General features: G+C 38.5%; 1 protein-coding gene across 2 annotated transcripts in view; it reads right to left on the bottom strand.

Annotated features, from left to right (window-relative positions):
- Positions 1–10,482, bottom strand: part of NEURL1 (neuralized E3 ubiquitin protein ligase 1) — a 182,485-nt gene that overhangs the window by 37,961 nt on the left and 134,042 nt on the right. For both annotated transcript variants that reach the window (XM_018553409.1, XM_018553411.1), the window contains exon 2: positions 4,242–4,483. In XM_018553409.1, coding sequence (XP_018408911.1) covers positions 4,242–4,483 — 242 coding nt within the window. The remainder of the gene's footprint in view (positions 1–4,241; positions 4,484–10,482) is intronic.

Genomic DNA, 10,482 nt, shown 5'->3' with positions numbered 1-10,482 from the left:
TATATGGAGGGGAGACAGAGGAGGCTGATAGCAAGTGATCATGTTTAGTTTAACTTGATCATGGGCAGATAAAAGGTGGCAATACATAAAAACTTTACTAACTTCAAAAAAAGAAAAGGTCTCTCACTACCTTAAAAAAAAATATATATATATTATGACGACATGACAAAAAGACAGGGGAAAAAAAAACAAAGCATTCTCAGTAAAGTACAAAATTCTCAGTGAAGTACAAAAATGAAACCCTTGTAATAAAATTTGGGAGTTCTCTTTGATGACTTGGCTTTACTACCTAGTGAGTAAATGACCCCAAACAAGCATTCAGAACAGAAAAGTATTTCAAATTTCACCTAATTTCAAATACCATAATTACTGGGCATTCGTTTACAAGGTAGTGAAATCAGGACTAGGATGATGATTCTGAAACCTGCACCTTTAAAAATAAGTCAGCAGTGGAATCTTTTTTTTTTTAGGTTTTAAATAATGTCCCTATAAGTTGCAATGTAAGGGCAAAAGAACACTGAAAATCTTTCCATTGTGTATTTATTATGTCAAACGTTCTGCTATACCATATACAGCAAAGTAGTGACAGCATCTCCTCTAGAAATTAAGTTTATTTTTGTAGGATAAGCAGCCAAGACAAAGATTTTGCATATAATTTGACTTGACAGACTATAGCCGCAGTCATTCTAGCGGGTCCAGATAGTCGTGTTCGATACGTAACCTTTCCCTCTATTTAAATGAAGGAAGCCAGGCGTGAAGTTTCAGAACACTGAGCCGTCGAAGAGTATGGCGTTTCTCAAAAAATAAATTGTGTACACTATTTTTCCCCTCTCTTGCAGATTTTATGAGCAGTAAAAGAAGGCTTAATGTATTTTCTTTCCTTGTGCCAATTTAGGAAAAAAATAAATATGCAATTCGGACTGACAAAAGAATGCTGTCAAAATATTTTTACTGCAAATGTAATTTACTTGGAAGCTCAGTAATGGCATGACCCAATTGACTTTGCTAGATGAGGTGGAAATCAGTCATAGCTAGGTTAAGATGTTCTTACCAACTTTTTCCAGATATATTTTGTGCAATTGTTTCTTTGAATGTACGCTAGTTTGTCAGAACTGGACAAAGTTTGAATCCGCCCAGCTGCGTGAGTGACAGCTGGCTCTGCCTATCTACAGGCAGAGCCAGCAGCCCCTCCCCCTGTCACGGCAGAGAGCCGTGACAGGATCGAGAGGCGAGCGAACCCGGTATGTGTTCGCTCACCTCCTGATCTACTGAGCCGACCTGTGACAGTCTCATTGTCACAGGTCGGCTAGAACTATGAGGTGAGTGAAAAGCACTCACCTCAAAGTTCTCCTTTAAAAGTCAAGGTAAAAATGTTTGTAGCTATGCACCCAGTGTGACCCCTAACCCTTAACATGACCCTAAAAACCCAACAATGACCAGCACCACACTTAACCTAAACCTTTAACTCCCTCCCAATTTAACTTAACCCCTGACTTAACTCTACAATGTAACCCTCACATTCTCCGCCCCCATGCTGCTTTAAGGACTGATGAAATGATGCCTCTTATGATCAGCTGCTTCTTTCCAGTAGTTTTCAGGAGTCCCTCCAGCGCTGGTGCCGGTCTCTGATGCCAGCCCTATCATGCTGCTCAGCCCCTCTAGAATCTTCAGACAGGAGTGAGCGGTGGAAACAGAGGTAAGTAAAACCCTTTTTGGCAAGTTTTTAATTTTTTAAAAATGTTTTTGCATATATCTACTGTTAGCAAACAGTAGATATATGCAGTAGATATATGCAACAGTAGATATATGCAAAACTAACAGTAGATATATGCAAAACAAAGAGTTTAATTATACATTCACTTTTAATACATGACATAACAGTAATTCTCAACCCAATCCTCCCCTTAACCTTAAAATAAACAACAGAAACAACAAAAAAGGTTCCTGTTAGTTAGCAGCTAATTTTTCAGGAATCATGAATGAAGATGTCGGGATACCCATAATCTATGTTGCTGTCTATCTACCAATGACTAAACAAATAAAAGACACTCCTATGCCTACAGCCTCATAGCTGTATAATTGTGGTGTGAGATCTAAGACTTTGCTGCGTCTTATTGCTAGTCCCATGAGATTTAGAGCGAGATTGGGTGATGTCAGTATTGTGCTGCTCATGGTTCTCTTTGCTGGAGGCTCTGATATGAGGGAGTAAAGCCCTGCCTCTCCCATGATTGCTGCCAACACAGAGACACAGGCCAGCACAAGGCATAGTAAGTGTAATTGGGAAAGATGAGGTACAGGAAGGCCACAGGAAATGCTAGGGACTAGTGCCTGCCTTTTTGGGGCACAGCTTCTAGGAGTTCAGTTCCTCTTTAAAGAAGAATGTTCTTAAAGAAAGAAAAAAAGATGGCATGCATCCTTTGTGATTTAGACAATCATCCAAACAAAATCCAGTTTATATTAATGTTTTTCTTTTAGTATCCCTTGCACATGGTTAAGGATTTTAGGCAAATAATGCTGCACTTTTCACTTTTGCTAAGTGAACATTCTCTATTCTATTAGTCAATCAATCAAACAACAAGTAAATCAATTTGGCTGTCTCAAACACCCTCAACAAATTTTTGGAAGAATTATTTTTATCTAATGCACTGTATATGAAAAATATTAAATTGTGCTCATTATTGATCACTGTTTAAAAAAAAAATGTTTCCGATCACGTTAAGCTAAAATGTTTAGCCTGTAAAACATATCTACAACATATTAGAGTAGGTGAACCTTTGCTTTAAATCACACAAAGACAATATCCATAAATAACAATATGGCTGGCATAATTACCTATAGCACAACATTCAAGAATTTCACATTGGAGCACAGATGTGAAAACTGCAAGATGATGACAACTACAGTAAATACGAGGTAATAAAAAGTAATGTAGTATGAAAAAGTTGCAAAGTTAGTTCGGTACAAATCTTAAAGTGAACCTGTCACAAAACAGAGTAGTTCAACCTTACCTGTCAATAAAGCAACCGGTATGATTCCCATGTTCCCCCATTGGTCCTTTAATGTGATGGCAGCCACACTTACCAATGGGGGTTGCTAGAAGGCAGAAGAGGAGGCAGAACCAAGATTCACTTTGACAGGAAACAATAAAAATTTTAATTTCAGTGGCATATATCTCCATATTTCTACTGATGGTTTTGAGATACTCAGAAAAGGTAACGCCTTGCTTAAATATTTTTTTATCATATGCTCATAGTGAATAGCCCCAGGTATGTGACAGGTTCACTTTAAGATGACAGAAGGTTTTAGGATTAGGGTCTGCTTAGTGTGCCCAGGAAAAATGGCTATGCATGCCATTTTGGATAATGCCGTAAATGGTGGAATGTAGGGCTGCAACAACTAATCGAGTAAGTTGATTATAATAGATGATGGAAAACTTTCTCAACGTTTTCCATCATGATTAGTTGACTGTGGATTAGTTGGCCTGCTTGTGGCTCCACATATGCCGCACGAAGCTTCTCCTCCCCGTCTCACCCAGCTCTTATGGACTCGCCGCTGCCCGCCCATGTATTATTGCTGGGATTTGTAGTCCTCTATAGCCAGTGCCATTCTGCATTGATTGCTATATAATTTTACACTTTCCATTTCACTATATTGCACACCACACTTTTTCTTTTCCTTTTTACTTCCACCGCTCCAAGCTGGCTCCCGTGTTGAAGTACAATCTCAATACAAACTAGTAGTCCATCACTGGAGCCTTTATATTTTTTTTTTTAAAAGTTCGATTAATCGAACTTAACTAACGAATCGATTTTGAAAATAATCCTTAGCTGCAGCCCTAGTGGAATGAAGAGGAATCTTTTGACTTAGTTTATATTTTTATTATATATTTATGCTTTTGCAATAAAGCAATTTACTTGAATGTTTTTCTATTGCTTTAGAGGTCTCGCTCTGGGAAGAAAGTATGTAAAATGTGTTGTATAAACTACAGCAGTTCTTCATAACTGCTCTAAAGGATGTTGTATTAGAGAAAACATGCTAACCTTTTTACCGGCTGTTTAGTGCCTTGTGCACTATGATTGTGTATAAAAAAAAAATTCAAAATGCATGTTCCTGTACATTTCGTCACATGACTGACATATGCAGTTGTGTAATTCCACATCTTCTTTTGAAGATCTAGGTGTAAATGCAATTTTATCCTGCTACTCATTGCGAAGTCTCAAGGAAACCAAACACGCACTTACTTTAAGGCGGACTTGTTCATGGATAACCACCGGCCTGTTGCTGAAAGTGATGGCGTTACAGAAGCTTGCCTGCCTCTTTACTGCCTTCTGTGTGTTGTCCATCATAATCTGGGACCCCTTGGCATGGGGGTGGAAAAGGAGAGGGCTGATGGCTAGCCTGCCACATTGTGGCATCGGCATGCAGTGCTTTTGCTTGTGATGGCATCGATGAGAGGATGCTGGAAATGTCCCACCTATAGAGTCTGAAAAAAAAAGGTAGCTTGAGAAAAACAAAAAAGGCAAAAAATATACAGTAGGTAAAAGACTCATTTTGATAAAGTGAAGGTGATTTTTTTTTTTTTTAGGAAAAACTGAGATTTGAAAATACCAAAGCAGACAGGGCATAGGTAATAGGAGCAGAGCGGGTCATTTTAACATAAACAGCAGTAGTCACCTGAGCCAATTCTTTATTAAAAACAATCAACCAGAATTCAATCTTAAAGCAAGGAATGAAACCTAAAAATCTCTATAAAAAACGTATTATATTAGCCAAAAAATATTTTGATGTCCTATGAATACAACTGAAATAGGAGCTTTAAGAACATTTAGCTTTAATACAGGTTGACTTGGCATGAAATGAACACTTTAATTCACTCCACACTGACAGTGCACCTAGTAATCACACTCCCACTGTGAGTGGAATAAGATGTTAGACGACATGATGTGTTATCATCTTTCTTCCAGATGGAGGCTTACTGAGCAATGTGTGTTCATGACAACACAACGCTACTTTGTCTAGGTCACACAAAGTCAATAGATCTGAAGTATAGCAAGATGACCCTACACATTATAGCAATAGAATATCCTTAAAAGGGAATCTATCAAACCAGAATTATCTATCAGCTTAATTTAATAAAGGGAGACTCTAGCAGCGAGATCTTAGAACTTGAGGTACCATGCCTATTTGCCAGCTACAGCCATTTATACTATAGTATGGAGAATATAAGAAGGGAAGATGAGACTTCCTCTGTGTCAGCACTGAGGAAGAAACTCCATTCCAGTGATGGTATGGCAGAGCTAGGGGGGCCAATGCTGACGGCTCCCTGAGAGAAGCTCCAAGAGATATAGAAGGTCTTTGGGTATAGAACACTAGGGGTCAACCGATCTACTGATTATTATGGTTGATATTCACAAATTTTTAAATAATCAGAATCGGTATTAAATTGACTGATATTACAAATAAGTGCCAGTGAAGAGGAGCCTCCCCACTGCCCCATTCATCTGTCAGTGGCTAGAAGTAGGCAGTAGGTGGGAGCAATAGCCAGTCTGCTATTGCAATTAGAAATAGCCAATAGCAGACTGGCTGTTGCACCCACCCAATGCCTGCTGTCAGTCAGCAGAGGAGCGGACCTGATAGAAAACGTTCTCTCTCAGGTCTGCTCCTCAGTGGGCGGGTGCAATAGCCAGCCTGCTATTGACTACTGCAATTTGAAAAAGCCAATAGCACGCTTGCTATTGCACCCGCCCGCTGTCTGCTGTCATCAGCAGAGGAAAAGACCTGATAGACTTTTTTCTATCAGGTCAGCTCCTCTGCTGATTGACAGCAGGCAGTGTGCGGGTGCAATGGCCAGCTTGCTAATGGCTATTTCAAACTGCAATAGCAGGCAGGCTATTGCTCCTGCCTGCTGTTTACATTCAGCTGCCCAGCTGTGGATTCTTGCTGCTGGCAGATGAACCCATAGCCCAGTCACCAGATGTAAACAGAATATCGGCACCTGATTTCGGTTTTTGGCCTGAAAGGTGGTCCATAATTGGTATTGGCTCTCAAAAGAATTATATTGGTTGACTCCTAATTAACACCTACTCAACTGCAATCTGTTTTACAAATAATATTACAAAAATTAAATTAAATTTTAAAGTCCCACGCGAGCAATTGCGTCACCACATAAACACGCTTCGGTTGTACCTACGTATGAAAACGACGATTGAGCTACATGTTTGTTATCGCCGAGCACGCCAGAGTGAGAGCAATAATTCCTGTGCCAATATTTACACGTATCTCCAAACTGATGACCTGTAGGAGCTTTTAAAACGTCAGCTATGGACTTTTTGGGGAACTGAATTCTGTTACCGTTTTATATGGTGTTTTTGGGCACTAAATTTAACTTAAGTGCATTTTTCACTAAATTTTAGGGTTTGCTAATAGGTTGTGCTAAAGTCGTGCAACATAAAAATTTGCAACTGCCACCATTTTATTATAAAGGGTCTTGGCTTTCTGAAAATATATACTTTTTGGGGTTTTTAAGTTTAAGGTATTTTCAGGCTTAAAATGTGGATTATAACATGGTTGCAAAAAATGAAGAAAAAAAAAGGGCCTTGTCTTTCAGGGGCTATCGAAATTATTTGTTTACATTCTTTGTTTACATTATGCTGTTGACCGTTACTAAATTCCACAGTTGGCAGCAGAAGGTAAACAATGTGGAGCAATAGCCAGCCTGCTCTTGGATATTTCAAATTGCAATAGCAGGCTGGCTATTGTACCGGCCCAGTGAGCAGGGGAGCGGACCTGAGAGAGAACTTTCTCTCTCAGGTCTGCTCCGTGGATGGGGCTATAATCGCCAGCCTGCTATTACAATTTGAAATAGCCAATTGCAGTCTGGCTATTGTTCCCGGCTGTTTACACTAACCTGTTTGCTGCGGAAGCCAGGTGAATGGGGCCGCCGGGGGGGATATGTGCGGCGACTGAGATTACCATTAACTCTCAAGCGACCAGAAACTATAGTTATCTGGCACCTACCGATACCTGTGGGTGCCGGATAACTGGGAGTTTACTGTACTAGAGTGGATATTAAAGGGATAAGAATTTTTATACGTTTTGTTGTCAGTTCCGCTGGTGGCTCTTCTTTTTTTTCTTTTCGGGTTGCGAAGGACACATGGCTGTAGTTGGGTAGTTTCAAGCGTGTCGCTAGCCTACTTACCATTTAATGTGGTGTCACGTTGCAGGTTTTCCATTTAGATGAAATCTGGAATGATCCTCAAGGTTTTGGAGGGAAAGCATCTGCCCAATTACGGTATCCTTTAGTACAGAAAAACTGGTCCTGGTCTCTAGGCAGTTTAGCCATACCTCAGAGTTTCAGCTGGAGCCATCAGGTCATCTTCGTCTTATGGATTAATCTGGACTTGCTTCTCTGCCCTCCCTCTCCTTTTATTTTGGTTTGCCCGGTCATTCTTTCCTGGGGTAATGTCGCCCACTTTGTGGGTGGCCAGTAAGTAGTAGTGTGGTAGGATGGTATTTCCGGGTCCCTGCTTGAGACTGAGCATTTTGGGACTGTTTATTTCTGGTGCTTTATGGTTTAAGTTTTATTTTGGCTAATAAATGTTTATTGTTATTTAAAACCCAATAAAGGGGCCACCGCCTTATTTTACCCATTGTCTGGTGTGGTGCCATTTATTTCAATAAATAAGAATGTTTAGAGGTTATTGTTTTGTTTGTAGGGTGTACAATCCCAAGTGAAAATCTTGCACCACAATATAAAAGGTTTGAATAATGAAACCTTTGATTATTACAAAATATAAACAGAAAATGTGTAAGATTGCAGAACAGCTACAGTCATAGCCACTGCACTTGTCTTTTCAAGGTATTCTCCTTGGTTTTAGCAAACTGGCCCTTGAAAAGGTCTCCAATTTTGAACAATGCTTATCTACACAAAATAATTCTTGGGATTTGTGCACTTGGTATGTTTTTTAATTGATATTTACAAAGAAAAATATTTGAATTTAATTTTTTAACCAGCATAGTATACGGTCTGTCAGTATAGTCATAATGAGCATCACAAGTTATTAGATTTTGGACAGTGATTCAGCAGTAAATCATTTATAGAAAGATGGAAAAAAAAAAGTTGCTTCGAAGTGAAAAAAATTAAATCATAACGATTGTGTAATAACATAATGATGTGCCAATGAGACCGTCTTTCATTAATTTGCCTAAGGACATTAAGATATTGCTGCGACTAGGGGGAAGGTTCAGTGATACCTTCTTTTCTCCTTATGCTGTGTTGAACTGGTAAGAGGAGCCTGCAAACTCAGTGAGATGGCAGATAAGAGTCTTCTTTGTATACAGAAAGAGGAGTAGTAACACAACGCCAGAGGTGGAATTAGAGACCACAGAATCTTGGATCTTCCTTGTTTTCCATTTTATACATTGAAGGACGGGGAAACTCCACAATCCTTGGCAGTAAGGATATTATTCTGCGACCAAATGACATTCCACATGATTCTAACTTACCAGCTGTGTGCTTGTTAAAAATACAAGTCCTGCAGAGCATAGAACTAAATGGAAAAATCAATCTCCTGTTTAATAGTGGTGCACGCTCTAAAAGAATGACAGGAAGGTGTCTTGTCTTCCTCCCACATAACATCAATCCTGGATCCCCCATCCGCACGCTCCTCACTATGTAAATATTTCCTATACACATTTTTCATCTTGTTGCCTGCCTTCTAGAGCCAAATATTTCCTTATTAATAACAATGGCCATGTGATGAGGTCCAACTTTCCGAACCCTGCTATAGTTAACCTTTACAGATTCTGGTGTGCCCTTTTCATATGGGGAAACATCTCTCATTTCCAGATGCATCTCAAGACAGAATCTAATGTGCTAATCTGCTTCATGTGTATAGGCACTACTAGAGGTACACATGCTCACCAGGTTAACCTGTCACTGAAATTAACACTTTAAGGAGTAAAAAAAAACAACTTATCTTTCTCACCATTAAGTGAAAAAAACAAAACGGTGCTTATCTAAAGTTACATAAACTTCAGGTAAGCACTTGCGTTATGATAATGATAATTTATCTGGCAATCAGTATAGTCCATGTTTCTCATAATAAGAAGCCACAAAAATCTATTTTTTTTCTACCAAACGCTGTCTAATAGATATGAAATTAGAAAAGTGGATCAGCTAGGCACAATCATCGGGAAGCATTACTAAAACAAACATTAGCACATCAATTAGATTGGGCCGATCTCTTTGAACTGTACAATCAATTTTAAAATTACCTTATTTTTCTTTCCTTAAGATGGTACATTTTCTCAGTTAAACATGTGATATGTTTTCTATTTTCTATTGTAAAAAAAAATATGGTTTGAGGAGATTGCAAATCATTGCATTCTGTTTTTAAGTAGATTGTACACAACGTCCAAACTTTGTTTCGAATTGGGGTTGTAAAACTAAAAAAGTACATTCACAAGTATTTTCTCTTCAAGCAACACACACATAGTGGTAAGATTATTAATACTGAGCTGACTAAATTCCTCTACATGTCTTAAAGACATAATATAATAAAAACAATATGCGGATGATTTATTAAAGGAGTAAAGCATGTTCACTTTGCAAGAGAAGTTTCACTTAGCATTAAATAGCTTCTATTCTCCAATCCAAGCAAAAATCTTTTCTTTTTTTTTCATTCACATGAATGAGTATTCTTTGTAAACTGAATTTTCACCATATAAAACTAAGCTAAGAGGAAATTCCCCTGCAAAATAAAAATTCACTTTGCAGAGGGAACATGCTCTACTCCCTTAGTAAATAAACCACTACAAATTCCCTGTAATGTGATTGTTCTTATACTAATGACCAAAATATCAGCACTTAAGCTCTTAAATGGAGTCCCTATTATGCTGAATTATTTGCACTGAGAAAACAGTGAGGTGACATGGAGCACAAATCATTGACCTTGAACACAAAAAAACTATTTATGTAATCTTTGTGAAATTGCAGGACAAAACAAACAGCAATTTAATCGGGTTAGGTAGCAGCAGAGATGGATAAGACACTGATGAATCACTATAAAATCGAATACATAATGCCTTGTAGTAGACCTGTCACGAAGGGTGACCAGGCAGTATTAAGTAATATTTGATGAAATAATAAGTAATAAAGAAGTAATGCTCTATTCAGAATTTCAGCTACAATGGATGTGTTAAAAGCTTAATAGACTCATTCCATTATTGAACTATAGAAAACAGCCTACCTGCTGAATTGCCTCTTATCCTGGCATTCTTCATGTATAGATGGCTGCCTCACTAGCTAAATGAATATACTCTTTATCCATATCTTATTTATGGTCCTGAATCTGAGCTTGTGAAAATGCAGGACAGTGTGTTCACTACTTCAAGTACCATCCCCTTTGTGGCCTTATTGCAGCCTCATCCATCCAACACACATGACACCAAGGTTGTACAACACAGAATTACAGGTAAAAA

Source organism: Nanorana parkeri, unplaced genomic scaffold (assembly GCF_000935625.1).
Source record: "Nanorana parkeri isolate BGI_ZX_2015 unplaced genomic scaffold, ASM93562v1 scaffold119, whole genome shotgun sequence".
NCBI classification, from domain to species: domain Eukaryota; kingdom Metazoa; phylum Chordata; class Amphibia; order Anura; family Dicroglossidae; genus Nanorana; species Nanorana parkeri.
This window is presented reverse-complemented; position numbering and strand designations above follow the sequence as displayed.